Source organism: Pipra filicauda, unplaced genomic scaffold (assembly GCF_003945595.2).
Source record: "Pipra filicauda isolate LSUMZ 115617 unplaced genomic scaffold, ASM394559v2 scaffold340_size778089_pilon, whole genome shotgun sequence".
Classification (NCBI taxonomy): domain Eukaryota; kingdom Metazoa; phylum Chordata; class Aves; order Passeriformes; family Pipridae; genus Pipra; species Pipra filicauda.
In genome coordinates, this window is record NW_024104466.1 from 4,796 (window position 1) to 28,167 (window position 23,372).

General features: G+C 37.7%; 1 protein-coding gene across 1 annotated transcript; it reads left to right on the forward strand.

Moving 5' to 3' along the window:
* Positions 1-219: 219 nt before the first annotated feature.
* On the forward strand, positions 220-22,485 carry DNAJB14 (DnaJ heat shock protein family (Hsp40) member B14). Its single transcript, XM_039384235.1, has 7 exons — positions 220-422; positions 9,941-10,086; positions 13,098-13,283; positions 13,631-13,725; positions 14,376-14,485; positions 15,714-15,886; positions 18,172-22,485. Exons 1-7 carry the CDS (start codon positions 265-267, stop codon positions 18,294-18,296), a joined length of 993 nt encoding a protein of 330 aa, XP_039240169.1. The 5' UTR covers positions 220-264; the 3' UTR covers positions 18,297-22,485.
* The last annotated feature ends 887 nt before the right edge of the window (positions 22,486-23,372 follow it).

The following is a 23,372-nucleotide window of genomic DNA, read 5'->3' on the forward strand; positions in this document are numbered from 1 at the left end:
TATTATAGTACCTTGGCAGAGATGGAGGGGAGTCTGTAATTGTGAAACACTTTTCCATAGTTTTGCCATGAAAAGGCATTGCTAGACCAGCTTCAGAAACATTCGTGGTGCAAAGTGATGATCCACAAGAAAGGAGGATGTAGCAGCTGGTCTTTAATAATGTGGTGCTCTCACGTAAGATACTTGAGAGCCCTGACTTCATCACTAATACCTGTAATGATACCATGATATACTGTTGTTTTTATAGTTTTGTTGGAAGCTATTATGAAGAATGGAAGTACTGCTGGGGGAGGCGCTTACTGCCGAAAACCAGCCAGTAGCAGTGATCAAAGTAAGCCCAATAGCACGAAGGAGAGCAATGCATCTGCTACAGGTGAAAGTGGAAAAGGCTACACCAAAGACCAAATGGAAGGAGTTTTAAGGTATGGCCTTGCTTAAATATGTCACTGCTTTTCATTTTGTGTATTATGTACTTAACATCTAAAGAAGCCACAGAAAAAATAAGGTTAGTTAAAAGAGTTACTTCTACTGAAGGGTAGTTGAAAGAAATAGGAGAGTTTTGCTGTTTTTAAACACTGTATGAGATGCTGTCACTGTCTGCAAGAAAGATGATACTCCTTTCTTTAAACCGTCGGTGTTACTTTATGTAATGATTATACTTAAAATAGTTATGAAGTAGATCTCATGGTAAATGGAAGAAGTGATGAAAATTCTGTAGTACAACTTGCAGGACAGTGTTTCTAATAAATATTTTTATACTGAAGATACATGCTCGCTCCTGAAGTTTATTTTCAAGCTAATCTTCTTGTACAGGCTTGTCTTAGATGAGCATTAAAATGATTTTGTTCTGAAAGTAAAGGTGTCTGAGAAGCACTGAAGCACAGAGTCTGAGCTGCATCATAAACTCTGTGCTTGAGTGCAGTTTGATAGTGTTAAGATGGGGTGGCATCACAAAAGGAGGATGTGCAAAAAGAAACAGAAGTCAATGAAAATGTCCTTTTGAGGCAAGGAACTGTTAAGTCATCACTATATACTTGCTGGCTGTAGGAGCAAGAAAAATATTGTTTGATATGTGCCCTGATTTCTGGTAAAGGAGTATCGATGTAGCCATTCTAAAATTGCACACCTCAAAACCCACCTGTATTTTCAGATAAACCTAGCCCAAATATTTTCAAGGGAGCTTGAAGGGAAATCAAGAGGTGCCCATCTCCTAGTTTGTGTAGATTGGATGAACTGTCGTGCAAAACAGAAATTTGTGAGGGATTTTTTTTTTGTGTGCATGTGTGAAATACATGTTGCTGTTGATATTATCTTGGGATCTTTTCCTGAAGTTCAATAATCTGTTCAACTGTGCTAACAGTGAGGAGAAAGTAGCTTTTATTTGTTGATACAGAAGCTTTGCATTCAGACAGGTTGACAGCAGCATGTCTGACATGGTTATCCTCTTGGTGTTGTTACTATAGCTTTTCATTTGCCATCATTCTCTGCTTAATTAATGTTATTGCCCTTCATAATGCATCTGAAGTGAAACACAGATAAGGATGTACGTCTTTAGCCACCTTGTACAACCTGTTAAAATGAGTGTAGAATGTGTGTGTACACACGTGTGGGAGACAAAATACCCAGAAGTCCTCTGTAAAATGAGGCTTAGATCAAATTAAGACATGTAACATACTTCTAGAAAGCTGCTACAAGGAAGGCTCTGTTACTGCCAGTATTCACTCACCTGTGACGTGCCATTCTGAGCTGCAGTCTGCTTTGACATCAGGCTCTCTGCAAGATCTGCCTTTTTGTTTGTTTTACCAGAAGGTATGTTACCTACTTTGTCTTGACTGAAATGATGAAGTAGAGCCAGTTTTTCTCTCTGGTAGGCTTTTGCGTAATTCAGTATTGCTTCCTTGAAGGGATTCCCTAGATGCCAGATAAACTTAATCCAGTTTGTTAAGATCAGAACCAGAGTTAGGGGTATTCACAGAAGTTGCACATTGAGGATAATCTTGATGCAACATCGCCTCAAGAATATTGAATATTAAATACGGGTTTTTAAAACCTACCAATATCTTTACAAAATAAGAAATTGTAATAGCTTACAAAACAACCCATGTTTGTTTGTATTTTACATAACACTTAAAATCATGCAGTTATATAGCAGTTTATAAACCTCTGGAGAGAGACTGAATTTTGGTTTAGATGTGCAACGATCAACAGAGCAAGTCTCCAGTTCACATTGCAAGTTTTGAAAAGTTTGTCGTGTTTTCATTTGGGGACACCAACAAACCACTTAAAATATTTGTGGTTAGGAATTAAAAAGCATATGTGCCTTGCTAATGAGAACAGAGTTAAGTATGGCTAAATGGACTAAAACTTAATGGAAAAATATAACACATTCAGTGGTGATAGCTGAGAGAAAGTTCATGTTTAAACCACAGTGAGAACAAGGTTCCTAGCTGGAAACATGACAGGCTGCATGTGTTATTGCTTCAGTCAGGCCCCAGACTTTTCCAGTTAAATGAAATTTGCCCCTCAGGGGAGGGTATTCTTCAGAGAGTAGAGCTTGTCACCACCATATGTTTCTGCCATACCACAGTGGAATGGTTTTCAGACTTTTGAATTGGTTAAAGAAATACTGTGTGAAAAAAGGTGGCTTTAAATAGTGTTTCAAGTCTGATTTTTGTCTTTTCTTCCTGTAAGGAAAGAAATTTTTAGATAGCAGGGTAGCAAAATCTTCAAACTTTAATAAATTCTGACTCTCACCATGAATTTGACTCTTGACAAAGTTGGTTTGCATTTGTATGATTTGAAAGATGGTGATTATCCTCAAGTATTCTTCCCTCTAGGAGTTTTTGGTTCTTATAAGTAATTGAATGTAGGTGGAGAGAAAGCATTCCTGCTTTAACTACACATGCCATTTCCAACACTTTTGTTGTAAACTTCAGTGAGCAGTTGGATGGGGGGACTGACTGGGCTCTCTGGCTTGGATCACTGGTTAGAGTTCCTGGTGTTGTCCAGCTATCTTGAATTTGCTTGTGACAATTCACTATGATTTAAGAAACACAGTGAAGACATGCTGAGAGCAATATAACTCCTTTAACTGTAATAATTTTCATCAGGGTTACTCTACTAATGTGAGTAGGTGTAAGTACAGACAAGCACCTCTGTGTTGGTTTTATTTTTTCCACATACACAGGGGACACTGCTCACTAGCAAGCTACCATAACAGTTCTGTAGAGTGTTACATGAGCTTGCAAGTTGCTCAACAGGGAGAAGCGTAAGATGTAATATATTTCCACTGATTGCATAAGTGCTGGGAAATGCTTTGTTCCTTGTGGGAACCTTGTTCACTGTTTGTGTGATGGTTTGAAGCCTGAGATGTACCAAAGCACTTTGTTGCTTTTAAATTGAAATGCTTTGAAAATACCATCTGTAGTGCATGCATCTTTTTCTTAATGATTCTTATTTTGTCACTGAGAACTGGATGAAGTTGCCTTAACACCTTTAGGTGATCTGCATGTCAGAGATATTGACAAGAGACTGACAGAAATATCTTAGGACCCACAGCAGACTTAACATCTTGTTAGAGCAAGTGCCCTAGAAGTCTCTTGGCAATTAAAGCTACCCGAGCAATGTCATCTTAAGACAAATGTGTGAGAATCGTGTGCACAACAAAAAAAAAAAAGGGAGAATTTGCTTTTGGATTTTGTGATCTTTGCTTTAAAGCAATTCCTTCACTCTTTCATGTAGCATTTTTTGCTGAGATAAAGAAATGAAACATTTTTGTAAAAAAAAGAAAATTTAAACTTTTCTTTTTCTTCTAGTTCACTTAACTGAAGAAGTACTGATTGGGATTAGTTATTGAAGTTCTTAATTACTCTAAAAAAAATTCTGATCATAATGTCTGCCCACTTGTACCAAGTGTGCAGACCCTTTTTGTGGACTAGCATGAAATTAAAAAAAAAGGATCATTTGCCTGCTGTGTATTAATCTTTTCCATTTCTTTTTATGCTTCAAAGTGTGTATTATCTGTTGTCTACTACATGATTTAAAAAAATAGTTTCTGACACATGTTCTATGATATATACAGGCTGTCTTTAAATGACCTTAAAATTCATATGGTGTTTGATCTCTTTGGTCTCTTTTTAGTGAATAAGCCATAGCATATATTCCATATTACCTTTTTCACATCTGAAAGGTAACTGCCATGATAAGTAGTATGCTAGAGATGGGTTTCTGTCTTATGAAAACTGTGGTGGAATACTGCTTTTTCTGCCCTTGCCAGTGCCTGCTTCTTGGAAGAAAACACAAGAACGAAATTTTGTATTTATATCTTTGAGATAGAACCAAAACAAATCAAAAGAGGCATGAGTTCTATAGAAACCTTGCAAGGCAAGATTAAGTTTCATCCAGTAGTGGTTAAGAATAGTCAGTAGTTTGATTTTGAATTTGCACAGTAAACCAAAAAATTGCCTCTACACATTTCATGAATCAGACTAGAAGGAGTGTAAGTTGTGTGACTGACTTTCCGGCCATTCTACTGAGGCTTCTGCAAATTCAGCAAAAAGAGATATATTGGTTCTTTTCTAACATGGGGTCAAGAAGATAATTCACTGAAAGTGGATTAATAAAAGCAATCAACATCTGCTGAAATGGAAAAAAAAAAACAAACCATCAGAGCAAAGAAATCAGGGCATGCCTTTAATTAGGCTGTAGAACTACTATGAACTGTTGAAATAACCGGTTGAATGGTTGTGAAATTAAGGTGAAAATCATATTCATAGAGCCTGTCATGGAAAAGTGGCACAGAAGATATGATGGACTTTGTCAGAAAGCTCCTGCCTTTAATCTACACTTTTTATAACTAAAAGCTTAAATCAAATCTGGAGGAAAGTATGCTGATGTAAACACAGCCTTGAGTATTTCATATAATTCACACAGTAGAAACAAACTGATCAGGTACATGCCAGAGCAAGGTACTAAGACAAGCACCCAGATATGGTATTGAATCTATTAGTACAACAGAGATCTGAAATTTCTGGTGCATTTGTTCCAGAAACTAGGGATATGCTGGTACCAGCTTGAGTTCCTGAACAATGCTGCAACCTTCTCTTCCCAATCTAGAGCATTTTTTGCAGACCACGCTTATGTCACCCAAACTGTGACTGGCACATTCCTAATTCAACTGCAAGGGAATTTGCATCAGGCCCTCTGGCATCACTGGAAATTTGACCTGTATAGAAATTGGTCTGCATTTTACTGTGTTTTTCCGCTCAGCTCTAGGATTGGAAGTAAGTGTAGCTTCCTCTTGCTCAGTTCTTTGTCATACCATTCACATTGCTGCTTACTGCGCTGCTCAGTTCAGTTTATCACTGGGAGATTGTGACTGCCCTCACAACTGTTGGAGACTGTGGTCAAAGTATTTGTCCTTAGGGCTGTCCCTGTGTATGTAGACAGAGGCTTTGGAATGCCCTTTGGAATACCTAGTGATGCTCAAAACTTCATGATTGTGGATTACTGTGTGTATTTGATACAGAAATGCAAACATCTCCAGTAGGTTTTGTTAATCTGATAAAAGCTGTCAATGCTGACCTAATCTGAATTGTAGATTTGAAAAGTGAACCAAGAAGCACAGCTGTAGGATCATATCATTCTGTAGTCACAGGAGAACCAGTGGTAGTAGCCCCAGAATTTCTGCAGGTGAGAACAGACTTTTCAGGACCTGAGGGGCTTCCTCTACTGCCAGCTGTCAGAGCATGGAGAGGAGCCCAGTGTCAAGCAGAATTGGTAGTTACTTCAGTTTCAAGCTGGCTGACAAGTTCTGCTGTAGGTGCTGGGATAGTGGAGCTTTGCAAGTCATGGCAAGTTACCTCTGTCACCAGACTGGGCATGTATGTAGGCCATTGCTTGCTCTCATGCTGTTTTAGAAATCTATTCTCTAAAAGTCAGGTATTATTTCAGGAACATCCAGTAATGTGCCCTCTTAAAACAGTCAGCAAATCTGTTAACCAGAAGGACAGTGCCAAGGTGTTGGCAGGGGACTAATAATTCAACAAGGACAGAAATTAGCAAAACGACAGAAATAATTTTATAGTCATTTAGATACAAAAATGATCCAACCAGGAATGAAAAGCACAAGATAAGCACTTCACAAAAAACAAAACCCCAAAGTATGAGTAAAAACACCAGACTTCCAGTGAGCCATAAATAAATAACAACAACCACAACAAAAACCATTCAATGCGAAATGAGCAGGCAATGAACAAGTGATGTGTCCACGGGAATTTTAAAAAGAAACCTCTGTGTCGAACTTACATATGCAAGAAAATTAGCAGTAGGAACTACAGTGCCTTAAGGGGCAGCAAGACAAACACAACAATTTGAAATGCAGCATTCAAGAAGTTAGTTGTTCATGCTGAGAGTGTTGCAGGATAGGTATTTCAGGTGCAGTTAAAAGCCAGAAGTAACATCCGTGATTGGGCTTTTCCAAGATCTCCCCTGGTTTTACTCTTTATTTTAGCCCGTGTCTGCTGGCTGATGTTGTGTGCCCTGCAATAATAGAGAAGTGGGAAAGGGATGGATCCTACCATCCATCTGCCCTCCTGTGACAAATCTCCACAGGACAGTTCAGTGGTGCAAGTGAGGGATTCTGGCTGACTGAGCATTGTCAGTTGTCAGCCTACTAGAGAGACGGGATGAGGAATATGTCCAAAAAGGTCTGCATCTGCTGAAGGACAAGGGTCAAATTGACCATGGCCTTCAAGAGCTTCCAGCAGATGGAGAGAAATTTTTCATTGGGATAGTGGAGTATGGGGGAAGAAGACTTGGTGAATCTGTGCAAAGCCTGTGAACGCCATCTCTTTAAGGATGGGGAGGGATGAGTGTGCCAGGCCCTGGTGGGGCTCCAGTGGTTGAGAAGCCTCGTGACTGCACAGCACATGTGTGACCTGAGGATCTGGTGAGTTGACCTGGTGATCCCCTACAGTTTGTCCTCTGATAAACTGCCTTAGCAGGTTGAGTTTGGGATGCACTGAAGTTCTCCCTCTCAGGAGAGCATCACAAACACTGATAACTTTGTGTAATTGGAAAACACCTTTTAATCATCTTTGCTTTTCCCAACATCCCTCATACAAAGCAGCTGCAGTACAAGTTTTGGTTTAAAGCTCTCATAGACTTTGCTGAGGGGGAGAAAACTGAGGTCTTATCCTGTAATGATTGCCTTGAATGATGCTCTATCAGGGACCTCCTGGCTGAAGTCACTGACTCCCTTCCAGTACAAAACTGCATTAACTAGGTGCTAGCTACTTGCAGTCCAGATGCTTTTTGCCTTGAAGTGGCCAAGCAATGGTATAAAACTGTTGGCTAATATAGCAAGGGCTTCATAGCATAAGGTCATTGCTGAGATTTCCAGGCTTAGATATGGTTTTTGGCCCTTGTGCATTTGTACAGTCATGTAGTGTTTTTTATCTTTAAAGCTTGACCTGCCTAATCCAAAGTCATGCTAAATTCTGAAAAATTGCCGTGTGGATATGCGTGTTCCACATCTGTGTGTGCAGAATTTTTCGTTTAACAAAGCAATCACTAGGAAAGACTTGCAAAGAGAAAACAGAAATGTGATATACCTTGGCTGGACACTTGTTTCTTGATAATAAAAATACCACATTTGTGGACCAGGTTCAGGATAGCTGTTGTATGGAGGAGATTGCATTAATCCTTTGGATGTGACCCACAACGCAGGTTTCTCCCTGCACTTTCTCATCAGGGAGCAGTTCTGATTTGATGCGCTGGCTCTGAGCAGATCATGGTGTCTGAAGCTGGTGGGTCACATGCTGACCTAAACATCCTCTGATTGATACCATTCCTGCTTCTCCCTTGAGGGTTGCCCACTGTGGAACTTTCATTGGTTGTAAATGGGAGGGAACTCTCAAGTGAATTTTGGGGGGTTAGAAGAACAGGTTAACATCTATTGTTTTGGGGTTTTTTTTTCCATATTTCTCCTCTTGGCTTCCTAGAGTTGTGAAATAATGCATATCAAGTCTGCAAATAAGTAAACTTTCATGGGTTTATTTTTTCATTTCTGTTCCTTTCATGAGAAATTCCTATATGCTCTTGAGGGAGAAAGTTGTCAAGGATGCCCTGGTGACTTGCTATGTAATTTTATATCAGCTGAAGTTCTGAAGAGTCTGGTCCACAAACAAGTAATTCAGAAACTGAGTTACTGAAGAGAACTTAGATTTGATGCCGAGATAGCAATTTCATTAAATAAAAGCTTAATTTGATACTGTTACATGTTTAAGTAAAGCTACCTGTTGTTGACAGAGTTCCTAAGTCATCCAGGTACGGAGGCTAAGGATTAAGGGATTTGTATACTACCACATTTTTTTCTGCTTGTACAAATTACGAAACAAAAGTTACCAGTACTCAGAGTATAATTTAATGTATTTTCTTTCCATTCTTTCTCGATGGATTCACTGTGTTCTTTTTAGTTAGTTTTATCGGTTTCCTAGCTGGAGCTTATTAAATGTTACTTCAATATAATGAGCTGTATTTATTTCACAGGATGTTTGTGTTGGCAGATGCTTGCGTACATTCAATTCAGTGCTCTTGCGAGCATTACACCGAGACTTCCATAAAAGCTTGTGTTATTTGAACACAGGAAACAGGATCCCTCATATGAAACTTGATTTGATCAATTTGTGAACTAGGAAGGACCACACATGACGGCGTGGTTGTACTTCTGATGCTCTCATTCCCTTAATTACAGGCTACCCATACTTCTTTCATGAGAATGCCAAAGGCTTGTTTGCCCCCTTTTTTTCCACTTGGCTATCCTGTGTGTAGTCTTGGCAACATTAAACCCATATTTTTGTAGAAATTTTTGTGCTTAAAAGAATACAGGTACAGTTACAGCCATGTGAAGACACTCACATGAAGCTTTTAAAATATTTATGGATGTAATTTCTATTTCTTTCTATTCTTCAAATCAGCCCCTTATTTTTTTGGTATGCACCCAATGTCAGCATGCCTCATTTCTGCAGTGCAAGTTTATGATTCAGCCTTATTTTTCTAGGTTTCTGAATTCTTACCCAAGTAACTTGGTTTGATTTTTAAGGTGTATTTACTGGTTTGGTCAGTTCTTCCTGCCCACATAGAATCAATGTTCTCCCTTCCCCCGTAACTGTTTTTTCTTTCTTCTGGGTATTGTAAAGTATACCAAATGATTACATAATTTCCAGATTTTGCTTTTCCTGTCTGGGTGAGACAGCCTACAAGAATATTTCCAAGTTTTCAGAGTTTTAAAAAAAAGCTACACTTGAATGTGTGGGATGAGCCAAATGTATAAATGTGTCTTTGAATTTACATAAACACTTACAGAAAGATTGTTAAAAATCTAGGTGCATTCCCAGCAGCAGAAGTATTTTCACGTCTTATTTCCCTGAAAAGTGAATGCTTGAATGGTGTCATGACTTGACTTTTGTTTGGAGAAAGGGAGGTATTGTTTGGTTTGTTTTATGTGTGTACTGAAGTGCGTTTGCTGTTTACAGTCGAAACAGGCCTTCCTACCTGCTAGCTCTGCAAGAAAAATTTAAAATCTTCTTTTTATGCATTATTAACACCAATATTAATATAATTGGAGATGAGGAGTGCTACAGGAATTGCAAACTGAAATACTTTCTTACAGCTGTGGTAGTTCTATAGCAGAATAGGTAAAAGAAATGTATATAGTAAGTAATTTTGAGTACAGTAGTTTATTTTGCTTAGTAATGAGTCTATTATGAAAAATGGCATTCTTTGTTTCTAGAGTAGATATTTCAAAATATTTTATATTGAAAGCGAGAAATGTAATGTAATGCAAAAGTGCAATGTATTACCTCATTTGCATCTGTGTTCTAACATACTGCTTTTACATCTTTTTGTTTGCAACATTTTGCTTCATTTTCTTTTGCAGTATAAAGAAATGTAAAAATTACTATGAAGTCCTTGGGGTGTCAAAGGATGCAGGTGAAGAAGACCTAAAGAAGGCTTATAGAAAACTTGCTTTGAAATTCCACCCAGACAAAAACCATGCACCTGGAGCAACAGAGGCTTTTAAAAGTAAAATACCATTTTTAATTAATTTTTTTTTAATTATTAAATTTGTCCAATTAAAAGAAATTTATCTGCATTGGTCACTTGTCTTCTTACAAAATTGTCCATGTGTTTAGTAGCTAATATTAGACTGGCATTTTTATTCAAGAAAATATTTTACCTTTATTATATTAGAAGTATAGATAAGTGTGGACTTTTGCAGTAGAGTTCTATTTCAGAGGACTGACTGTAATGTTCAGGTACAGGGAGCAAATACTTGACCTGTGAAACCCAATTGCACTTTTTTACTGTTGTTGACTTAATGTAGTCAATTGAATTCTACTACCTTGAATTTTTACTGTACTGGAGCTTGAAAAAAAACAAAGCTATTCTTGATAGGAAAATGCAGTTTTTAGTGAATCATGTGCCACACTGTTACCTTTTCCTTAAAATTTCTTGTATTAGTGTAGTTTTACTACGTTTTCCACACAAAAACTCATGAGTTCAAACATGGCCTTATTAATAGTTGCCTTGGACTATTTTTTAGGTTAAATTTAGTCTGACTTGATCTTATCTAAGGCTGCCAAGCTTAGCCCTGCATAAGGGAAATTGTTGAGGAAAAGCTTTTTAAAGAAAACTACACCTTCATCTCAGATGAAGAAAAATGTGAATCTATAGGAAATTATCATGCATAAATAAACAGTCTGATTGTGGTACATCTTTTTTATTTTTTTCTTGTGTGAGGTTTACATGCAGACATTTGAAAAAATCATTCGGATAAAACACTTAAATTGGGGAGGGAAAAAAAGAAAAAAAAAAGTCCTGAGCAAGACTTCTGATACAGACTTAAAGAGGTAATTATAATAATATATTAATAATTCCAAATGAAAAAGTAGATACAGCTTAACAGGAAAGTTGATTGCTAATGATTAATTTAATACAGGTATGTGATGTCTTTATCTTAAAAAAAGGTATTATTCTTATAAAATTGTCTCAGGCCCTAGGAATAAAAGTTCTTCCTTGTTAATAGCATTTTAAATGATCTTTAAAATGTTAAAAATCAGTTTCTTAATATTTAATATTTTATTTAACATTAGCACTTCGTACAAGTCTGATTTCTTCAGTTTAATTTCACTTTCTGGTTCTTAACTAGATAAATAAATGAACAGAAAATTTTGTAGGGGAATCTTGTTGACTAAAAGTTATTTAATGAAAACTAGCATTTTCTTGCATTGAAATTATTGTGATTTTTTTGTATGGCTGAGCAAATTTATGGTTTAGTTTTCCTTTAAGGGTGTCTGATGAATTTCTGACATCTATCTGAGAAAAGGAATTAATAATAATAGTTTTTATTTCATAATGATGCTTTATTTTAAGGAAAGGTCACATTAGAAAACAGAATTGAGTTTCATGATAGGCAAGGTACTTAGATCTTGAGCTACCTACTGCTCTTCTGTTGTATTGAGCAGTCTCACTGAGGTTGAATTTTAGATTAAAAAGTTTGTGCAAATATAATGACTTTTATTCTCTTGGCATCTCTTTTACACACGTCATCAGAAATCTTTCTTTGAAACTTCTGAGTAGTGCTTTTTATGTCCTTTTATTAAAGAAAATCCTATTAGAATCAAATCTGTTGTGAATTAGGATCAGATAATGAAAAGCAATTAACAAACAGGCATACAGTGTGGTGACAGTATGGTGTCTTCACTTTATGTGCAGTCACCTGATTGGTCTCCCCGGATTCTTAATTCTTGAGAAAATCTAAATTTTTACTCCTAGTTTTATCCTTGTACTGAGCAATAGAGCAATGCTTGGTGTCAGTGTATATTGTGATCTCAGTGCAAATCACCAGGCTTCATTTCTTTGGGTTTTCTCCACTTAAAGGAATTACTAATGATTTTTTTTCTAAGGGTATCTTAAAAGACACATAGCTAAAACTCATTAACTTTTTCTTAGATTGGATAATGTTTAAAATATTAATTATAAGCTGTAGTCTTTCCTGTGTTGAGATTATAATGTTGCACCTTTTATGAACTTTTGATGACTGATGGCTTTTCAACACTGAAAAAACATAATCCCTGTGTCTTGGGTTGGTTGGCTGCAAAAGAAACCTTTTGTTGGAGAGGCTTGGAGGAGAGAGAAGAAAGGAAGGCAGAAAGGGTTTAATGAAGTAATGACTGAGTGAAGATGGCTCATCCAGTGGCAACAGAAATTTTTTCTTCAGTCTGCAAGAGCTGTATGTCTGTGCACAGCAAGAAAAAAGGTTGTAAAGTCAGCAGAATATGTGGGGTTTCTCGCTGATTTTTTTCCGTGGTCACCTAACTCAGTTTTTTGTTTCTTTCTACTGTCAAATTGAAGTTGTTCATTTGTGATAACTTAGCATAAATGAGGACAAGCATCCAGGCCAGGCACTCCAAACATTGAGGTCATACTGACAGCCTTAGGAACACATGTGTTCCTCTTCTGCTCACATGTTCTGTTCTTCATGTTATGTCATACAAACCTCTGTTATTAATCTAATTCATAAAATATCTTCAGAAGCATTGAGAAAAATACACTCACACTCTTGTAGACAACGAATTTGATGCATTCAAAGAACTGACCATTTATGAAATGAAACTAAAGAAAACCTAGTCTGTGATTTTTTTTTTTAAAGCTAGGCTGCTAGGGAAAACTGCACTTTGCAAGTACCCAGCTGCAGAGCTTTCATTGAAATGCCTGATGCTTTTTTTGTAATTGCAGTGAGAGAACATTTCCACAGGTGTAGGTGTTCCCCTAGAAAAAGAAACAAAGCTCTCCTGCCTTCTGCCTCCTTCAACAGGATAAAAGGCCTTTGAATAGCGTTGGTGGGAAACCTTGTGGAAACTATTCTGAGAACAGTAGAGATGTTTCTGGACCTTCTTCTACTGCAGTTGTTTTGTAACATGCAATAAAGGACATCGTTTGCTGCCTGTTTTTTGACTTTGAAATTGCAATTCTCATGTTGGAATAACTTTTATCATTAATTTACGGGAGTTGTCTTTTATTCCTTGCTTCAGAAATCGGAAATGCATATGCTGTGCTGAGTAATCCAGAAAAACGAAAGCAGTATGACTTTACAGGAAGTGAAGAGCAAACATGCAATCACCCTAGCAACGGTAGATTCAACTTCCATAGAGGCTGTGAGGCAGATATTACTCCGGAGGATCTGTTCAACATGTTTTTTGGAGGGGCCTTTCCAACAGGTATTTGTATACATCAGTATAATTTTTGGTATGTACTGCGCAGAGTGGCATTAGAGTTTGTGACATTATAAAACAGTAGAATTATTCCAACCTACCTCCAACCCTAGCTTTTCAATCTGCATCACAGTTTATTTTTCCCCCAAGTGTTGCTAAATCCCAAAAATGTCAGTTCACTTCTTTGGGGTTACTATCTTAGAGCTTAAAATGTTTATTTTAAACAACTTCGACTTTGTAAGATACTTAATGTTATTTTATGTGCCATTGTGCAGTAATGTTAAGTACTTTGGTCCTGACCTCTAAATAGTACTTGTTTTCCATTATTTAAATGTGGATATTTCTTTCCTCAGGTAGTGTACATTCATTTTCTAATGGTCGTGCTGGCTACAGTCATCCTAATCAGCACCGTCAGAGTGGACATGAGAGGGAGGAAGAGAGGGGTGATGTATGTTTAATCACTATTGGCTTTAAACTTTGGATTGTGAAATTTGCTGGTAGTCACTGTCAGTGATGTGATTGTACAGGAGCTCTGTACTGTAGAGGAGGGTTTGTACTTGCCAATTAGGTATTTTAAAACTTCACTGGGTGGTAATCTTACTGATTGGCAAATAGACCTGCAAATTTGAGAAGCTTTTGTAAATCTGTTGTTGAATGTCACTGTCTTTCTGGTGACTGGTGTTATTAGCCTAAATATGCCACTAATTCTGGCCATTAACCCTTGTCTGCATTTAAAAATGTATTTGGGCTGAGGTAAGAATTGAACCCAATATTCACCTACATGAATTATCTATAGTCCTGTATAATTACATATCACTGTATAGATGAGACCAAATCATGGCATACAATGTAACTGAATCCAGCTTTTATTTGGTAGTTGCTCGTGGGTACCTGCTAACCCATGAACTCTCTCTCGCACTCTGTGAATATTGTGTATGCATTAGAAAGTTCAGATAATACCACAGTGATGGCAATTACAGTTTTTCTAGCAGCCTTTGAGGCTTAAAGCAGAAAGTCACACTTAGCATTAAATCTTGTCAAATTTATCTGCTTACTTGATGCTTATTTATGAAATACCTGCACTGTTTTGTTCCTTAGGGAGGTTTCTCTATGGTCATCCAGCTGATGCCTATTATTGTGTTGATCTTTGTCTCCTTGTTGAGCCAGTTGATGGTATCTAACCCTCCTTACGCCTTATACCCAAGATCGTAAGTAGTGCTTAATTAAATTACCTTAAAACAGAGGGGAAGGTGATGTAATCACCCTCTCCCACTTAGAAGCATTTTAATGAGCCTACTATTAGTTTGTCCTTGATTTCCCACTGTGAGGGAAAGGAGAGAACATATAGACAGAGCAGAACAAAACTTAAGATTTAGGTACTAAGAACATGCTGAGAACACAATGGAGAACAGAGGTCATCAACACCTGGAGTTTGGGAGGTCCAATACAAGGCAGTGGGTCCATGCAACATGGCATGTTGCAAAGGTGGTTGCATCTCCAACACATTTAATCAAATACTGAAACCTGCTAAGGCTCATTGTTCTTTTAGGGGTGATCTGTGTTTGCAGCAAGCGAAGTACTTGAAAGCAACTTTCTCAGCCTTACTTAAGTGTTAAACTAGATGAGGGCTGGGAAAACTGTCTATTCTTTTACTTCATTTTAGGTGATGGCAAAGTAGTTTATCTTCATCTTCTTGTGAAGAATTCCACTAGTGGGACTTACCTGTTTTGTACAGTAGGGTATATAAGCCTTTTTTCCTTGCAAGAAATAAATAACTTGAATCAAGCTTGCAGCTAGCTAGTAGACTTAACCCACTCGCCACAATGGTTTTAAAGGTCCTTAGTTCCTTGCAGAGCTCTCAGCCCCACAACAGAAAGACTTCTTTTCTCCTGATTTTCATAGTTCTTTATTTCTGGACTGTGGTGTTCTTCCCTTCTGCAGTTAAGCTGTTGTGATGCTTAGAAACGCTTCTCTGCCAGAATGTTTGCATCCAATCTTTGGTTTTTAATCTGCAGAATGCCAGCAGGAGAATGGATTTATCAGGGCTGGCAGCGAACACTTTAGAATGGAGGTGCCTGTATATACTGGGTTGCTACAGAATAGTGACCTGATTTCCTTTCCGTTGAGTTTGAATGTCATTTTCAATTACCAAAGCTTACATTTGGCTAAAGAGGTGTGAAACAAGTGTCTTAGTAAAGTGGGGGGTTTTTTGAGTTCAAGTGTTAAAGCAGCAGAACTTCAGGTGAATGCAGTAATTCTATTCCATAACAGATTATGTGGCCATTCCTTTCATTACTTGTCTTGAAATGGCAAATTCAGTAATATGTTGGTATTATTATATAATAGCAATATCTCTTAAAAGTCTCTTTTTGGTGTAAAAAAAAAATCAAATTAATATTTAGTCTCTCTCTCTCCCCCCTGCCTCCTTTCTTGCAGAAGTACAGGGCAGGTCATAAAAATGCAGACAGAAAACTTGGGTGTCATTTACTACGTCAACAAGGACTTCAGAAATGAATACAAAGGAGTGTCATTACAGAAAGTGGAAAAAAGTGTGGAAGAGGATTATGTGTCCAACATTCGTAATAACTGTTGGAAGGAGAGACAACAAAGTAAGTTTGGTAATATGTGTAATTCCATGAAAGCATGCATTACTATAAAAATATATTACCGTAGGCAAGAATGAAATGCTTGTATTACTAAAATGTCTCAATGCAAAAGCAGGTGTAAGGTTCTCTACTGTTTCTCACTTCAAAGGTGTCTCCAGTGTCACTTAATTTCTGAGTTTTACGCCGTGACCTAACAACCATCTGCAAATCATCAGCAATTTCAACCTGCTGCTTTATTATCTGTGACCATTTCTCAGAAAATTAAAGACTACACTGAATTGATAATGACAAAGCTTTTTGTCCTTAACTTACGGCAGTTTCTAAGAATTCTAATGTCTTCCACATTATTTCATCATGGCAATATCTCATTTTCCTATAAATAAATAAACCGAAAGCTTGCATAGGTGTTTCCAGAGAGGGGAAAAAAATAATCTGCCTTGGACCACAGTACATACAAACACTGCTCTTCCAGGCAACCAAGGACAGGCAGCATGTCCTGTAAAATATCATAAGCTCTAAATCAGTGCTTCATCTTTTGCCAGCGCTGAATTATTTTTCTCCCTGGACTTGGTACCATGGCTATATCAGACCCTATAAACAAGGGTGTTTTCAGTTTACCATCTGTTTCTCCAATCTCATATTATACAATGAGCTATTTTCTTTCAAAAGCCTAGAATTCAGTTTTAAAGCATAAGAATACTGAATAGCATCAGCCATCTCCAAATCAGCATCAATTTTAACCTGTTATTCTGTTATTTGGGACCATTTTGTGAGCCTTTCATGCTCTATGAGAACAGTGCTGCTAAAAAGACATCAGTGTTGAAACCAGATGGTTTTAACTTTTCAGGTGGTAAACTTCAGTAATGGCTTACTGGAAGAATAATTAATTCATGAACTATCAGTGAACTGACCAGAGGCAAACAGAATGCTCTTTGCTGTGTAAAATCACATGAAATCACATGTTCCTGCACAGCTTTACTCTCTGCAGTCCAGTGCTGCCAGGCCTTTCAGCTGAGATGGCCACTCAGTTTTTCCCAGCTGTAAAAAATAGTTTACAAAAATGAGAGGTGCTTTTTAAGAAAAATTAAAGACTATATAAATCCAGCACAACAAAAAGAAGATGTATTATTTATACATTTTTTCATCAGAGTATATAGATCTGGAAGGATAATTTGCTTTTATTGACCTAGTCATTACACTTAAATTTAGTGGCATGTTACATTTGTGTCTTCTGTAATATATTTACTATCAAATATCTTTGAAAAGGCTTCGTTGATAGGCAGTTCCGCCTGAGGAGGAAAGAAGGAGAAAGATTACCTTTCTCATATTTCAGCAGTTATTCTTGACGTGCTTACTTTTTTAAGCATGATCTGAGTCCTGGACAATGCAAGGAGGCTTATGCTTCTGTATGTACATATTTACTGGGAAAAATGTGATTGCTACAGAGACATCTGACCCCAGTAAAAAGAACAAAAATAGTCTGAAGGTGGTGACTGTCATGTTGTTTACTACTTGTAATTTATCAAGTTGTGAAAACAACTTGATAAAATTGATTTTGTGTAAGAGGCCCTAATGGATTTTCTCTATTGGTAGAAAACAGCTGATTTTGTGGGCTTATGGATTTAAAGTACCTGTTGTGCGTTGGATCTCCTTGACAGTAAAAATCTATCCAGCACTGATTGACATTTAAGAATGCCTTGCTAATCGATTTTTGTTTGAAGTGATGAAAAAGATTTTACAGAATTTAAATGCTTGACAATGTCAAGCTGCTGAACACCAGTATAATACAGAGAGTTCTTAATTATTAATACCTCTGAATCACTGAAGCAGTATCAGTTGAAGTAAAGGGCTTAACATTCAGAATGGATTTTTTTGGGCATAGACAAGATGTTACAGTTGTCAATAATACACAAGATCACTGAGTGTGGCCTATATTTTTATTGTGTAATTAGGTCTGACAGTAGTTGTAGGGGACTTTTTGTTGCTTTGTTCTTGTTGGGTTTTTTTGGTTTGGGTTTTTCATTTAATCAGATGCTTCTGTATGAACTGTGAGGGAGCTCAAAGGCTGTTATGGCTTTATCTGCTCAAAAAGATGCAATGCTTATCAAGATCCAGCAAAGTGTAGCAGTGCTGTTTAGGTGATGTCTGAGAGAAGTTAGAATAGACTGAAAGAAAAAAGGGCAAGGATTAAAACCTGAGGTGTTTTGTACAACTCTAAGCAGGAATATGTCATGTGTCAAGTGTCCAGTTTTTAACCAAAAAAATCTTTTCTCTGTTTTTCCTTAAAGAAACAGACTTACTTTATGCAGCAAAAGTATATCGAGACGACCGTCTCCGAAAGAAGGCGGAGTCCATGTCCATGGAGAACTGCAAAGAACTAGAACGGCTGACCAGCCTCTATCGAGGAGGATGAGCTACAGTTGTACACTACATCTTTACGTATGCTGTTATCTCTCTTGTAAATTAAGAAGAGATTTAGTTTCACCATGAATGCTGCTGGAAAAGAAGGGTGGATGTAAAACTCTACTGTGTAGCTGTTTCCAGAAACCTTATGCTGAAATATTATTTAATGGCTTCTTTACCTACTGTGAAATATAGGTAACTTTAATTGTCTAGATTTTACTTCAAAGCTTCTGTGAATTCTTTCAGCAGAGAGAATAGCTCAGAAAGGATGCTGTACTTGTAGAGACTTAGTCATAGTGGTTCTCCTCTAACATATTTGCCATGTAAATATCTGTGGAAAGAACACTTTGTGTATATACGAGTTAAATGACTTTCTATTTAAAATCTCAGAAATTTAGTTCCATACTACATTTTGTCTCACTGATGGAATAAATAGTATGATTACATTACTCCTATTCAGATGTCAAGTGTGTGGAGTTGAAACAATAATTTTTAATATTTTATCTCTAACTCTATGTAAAATCTTCTAGGTTTGCCAGCTTAGAGGAACTTGGTATTTTTAAATATAACGGCATATATTCCTAAATATCTGTTGGGGTATATTGATCTGGTGTAGAGTAGCAGTCTAGCTGTTGTAGTTTTTTAGCATTTCTAAGCAATGCTGAGAAAACTTCAGAATGACACTAATCTCTTTTCAAAGTAAATATTTGCAAATGCTGTACAGACCATTGTAAACATTGCTTTTAGTACTTGCAACAGTTTACAGCTGCTCTACCATTTGGTATTCCAGTAGTAGTAAATCCATACGTATGGTTAACATGCATCCGTAGCTTCCTTAATTTTCACTGGAAAGGCAGAGAAAAACATGCAACAGTTAAAACTATATAAAAAAAAAAACAAACTATTTTTTTTTCCTGGCAGGCTTCCATTTTTTTACTGCATTTTTATTTCAAGCTAGGTCCCAGCACTAATTCCTCAATGGGCACTGCAAGTGGAACAGGGAAATTTTACTAAGGACAAGGTATGTGCCTTTCAACCCTTTTGCCAACTATTTAAATGCTTTGCTGCTTTGCAGTGTGCCCCTATGGCCAGAGCCTCTGTCACTGGTCCCGAGGCAGAAGAGGCCTACCAGGGAATGCATTTTTTGGGACCAGAATGTTGCTGGACTGACTTCCTAGAAATGAGCAAACCTACTGTTTGGCTCCTACACACAAGATCATGTAACTCAGTGGCGTGTAAGTGGAAACTACATGTTGCCACACCTGCTGATGCAAAGAGGTGTTCTGAAGCAGCTGAGTACAATGTACTTAAAGTTTATCAAAGCGTGTTGAAAATGTTTTTAGGTTCAGTAGCTGATGTTTTTTACATTTTAACAGTGTTATGCAGGGGAATGTTTCTTGTATTTGAGAATGCCAGATAGCTCATAATATGGGCAGTGTTTTTTGTTTGAGAAAACTGCTATCTTTGAACAATGCTGTAAATTTACGTGGAGCCAAATTTTCCTCCAAAACTGGAAGTTTAAGTACTTTGGCTGACTTCATTGCAACTCCTCCTGATCTAGAGCAGGATATGACTTTGCAGATATGCTAAATGTGATTGCTCTAAGTGACCCAGAAATCATTTTGCATATATCCCTTTTCTAAACTGTCCCAGCAGAAATGTCTTCTGTTGAATTGGTATAACATGAGACTAGCTGCAGGCTTTTAACTAAGCAGCTAAACCAGCATTCAAGGTGGACATCATAGCTTGAGGCACAAAGCAGAACTAAAAGTTGCAGAAACAACAACAACAAAAAAGAAGGGTTGCTGTACTGGATGTCCTTTCTAAGACTATAGTAAAAGGGCGCAGAAGTAATGCAAAGGCATCCAAATGTTTGAAATATGCAATAGAAATTTATGGAGAAAACATGATTCCCTGGATTTTGTAACTGTCCAGAATGTATTGTAATTATACTTATGAAAACAAACTATCAAAGTACATACTGGTACTTCTGTGTCTTCTTAATAGAAGAAAATTGTTCGGAAGGCTTTAACAAGTACTTGGGCCTTCCCATTCACAAATGAGTCTGAGCTTGCAGGTGATATTTTAGTTAATAGGAAAATGGGTATATAACACACTTGTCAAATATCAGAACAGTGAAGTCAGAGTGAAGGGATGGTCTTAGCAAAGCTGCCCCTAATAATACTATGGGCTATGTCTGCCCTGCAGCCTCTTCTGCTGCAGGTGAGAAGTAGGTAAATGGACAGACGCTGAGCTGTGTGAGGTTGGTTAGATTGCTATCGGTGCCTCAGCAAACTGGAATAATGCAGTGGCTGTGTCCTATGGCAACACAGACATCCCAGTAGTTTAAAAGTGCTACATTTCATTTGACTGTCTATTGCAGTTGGCATTTTCAAAGAAGGAAATGATATGTTTACACTGGTGGGAAAATGCTACTCAGTATTGAACATATCAAATAGCTGCACACTTTGAAATATGCACTAAGGTGCAAAAGGATGCTATGATAATATAAAGATTAAACTGCTCTAAATATGACCTGCAGACATTCTTTTAATATCCCAAGTGGTGTTTTTCTCTTGATTGTTACTTTTTTCCACAAGTCTGAAGGTTTTTTTCTTCGGAAATGTCATTATCTTTCCTGATTTTGTTAAAGGAATCTGCTGAAAAGTTCAGAACTAATTTTCTCATGGTTGAAATTGAAGAGGGCGGAGTACTCGAATCTTTTCTGATGACCTTTCTTCAGAAAAAACAAAACTGTATTTGAACAGCCTGGCTAAAAATCCCTCAACTTTTTTAGCTACCGATTCCTTACTCTTTATTAAAGATAACACAAGCATGGGTTCTTGACTTTTCCCTTTAAAAGGGCAAACAGGAAAGTCCTGCAAAAAGTGAAAAATCTTGGCATGAATCTTTGACACAGTGCAATGAGAAAGGGAGATGATTTGCATCTGCTGAAATATAACATCAGTACGTGTTCTATTTATGGAGCATCGTGAGTCACAAGTGAGTTCAGTGTTCACATCGGATCAACATTTCCCTACAAGTTCCCTGTTTAGGTATAAGAAGTCTAAATTGGAATTTTTTACTTTTTTAAAAAGAGTCTTGATTCTTTAATAAGTTTCCAAGAAAACATAGAACATTACAGCACTAAAATGCAACGGATGCATTTAAATACGTAGCAGAGACAACTTTAAATGATAAAAATTTTCAATATAATTTTGTAATGAATGCTGTAAAAAGATTAAAATGAGAGGGCAGGAACATTTTTTTAAGGTTGTATGTTCCATAAGTTTCAGTCATTCCTTAAGAAATTGTTATTCTCTCTTGTAGCTCTGTCAAAGAAACCAGAAGGAAAGTGTAATTGTAAAAGCAGACATTTGGTTTTTAAAGAAACAGGTAATATATGAATTCATGAAGCTATAACTTAACATGTAATATAATGCAATACATATAGGAAAGAAATAGGCCATTTGTTGTGGTTTGGCCTCAGCCATCAAATTAGCACCACATAGCCACCGGCTCACACCCCCCAGAGTGGGACAGGGAGGAGAATCAGAAAGAAGGTAAAACCTGTGGGTTGAGATGAGATCGGTTTAATACTTGAAATAAAATATCAATAATAGATAGTAATGCATACTTCTCCAGGATAATTGTGAGACTTCTCAGTCTAGCAGGAATTAGGTTTGAGTATTGGATATCTCCCCATTTTTAGAAATAATATTAAAATGCAGTGTTTAGTTACAATGTTATCCTTCATGCCGAATCTACATTTTCCTTAAGTACTTGTTTGTTCCATGTATAGAAAAACTGTCATTGGGATGGGAGACTAAATTCCCATTAATAGCAATACAGGAGCCACCTCGCAGATGCTTTTGCATAGCTTTTATTCATAATGTGACAGAGAACCAAGTAAAATTCATCACTGAGCATGATACCTACAAATCATAGAAAGCCAGTTGCATTTTTAGACATTTTTAGTGTATAGTAGGGCATATTTTAATAAACGAGGGGACCAAGGTTGTCCCAGGTAGCATTTTCAAAATACTACCAGAAGCTCACACAAGATAATTTTATGGGGTTCTCTTTTAAGTATCTCTCTAATATGACCAAGTCCTTATCAAATTGCTGTGTCTGCATGGCTTGGATTAAGAAGGAGGTATGGATTCTCAGTATTCAAATAAATTTGTCTTTTTGAATGAGCTTTTCCTCTCTTACTTACGAAAAAGTGGCTTATCTCTGTTTTGGGCTTCTTAAAAAGAGATTTAAAAACTTCACTGGACCTCTACCTTAGGAAACATCAGCAATTCCCATGTGAGCACCTTTTTTTTCCTTTTGTTTCGTGCTTCAGTACTGGCATCTAAACAAAATCTTCAGTTAAGTGCTCTAGTCACTAGTGGTGTCCCCCATGGCTCAGTATTGGGCCCATCCTGTCCAATGTCTTTATTGATGATCTGGATGAGGGGATTGAGTGTACCCTCAGTAGATTCACAGATGACACCAAATTGGTTGGGTGTGTCAGTCTGCTGGAGGATAGGAGGGCTCTGCAGAGGGATCTGGACAGGCTGGACTGCTGGGCCAGGGCCAAACAGATGAGGTTCTACAAGGCCAAGTGCTGGGTACTGCTCTTGGGTAACAACAACCCTATGCAGTGCTGCAGGCTGGGGGCAGAGTGCCTGGAAAGCTGCCCAGCAGAAAAGGACCTGGGAGTGCTGGGCAACAGCAGCTGAACATGAGCCAGCAGTGTGCCCAGGTGGCCAAGAAGGCCAATGGCATCCTGGTTCATATAGGAAATAGTGTGGCCAGCGGGACCAGGGAAGTGATTGTCCCTCTGTACTCAGCACTGGTGAGGCCACACGTCAAGTACTGTATCCAGTTCTGAGCCCCTCAGTTCAGAAAGGACATTGAGGTGCTGGAGCGAGTCCAGAGAAGGGCAATGAAACTGGTGAAGGATCTGGAGCACAAGTCCTATGAGGAGCGGCTGAGGGAGCTGGGAAAAGGAAGCGCAGGGGTGACCTTATCGCTCTCTACAGCTACCTGAAAGGGGGTTGTAGCCAGGCGGGGTCAGCCTCTTCTCCCAGGTAACTAG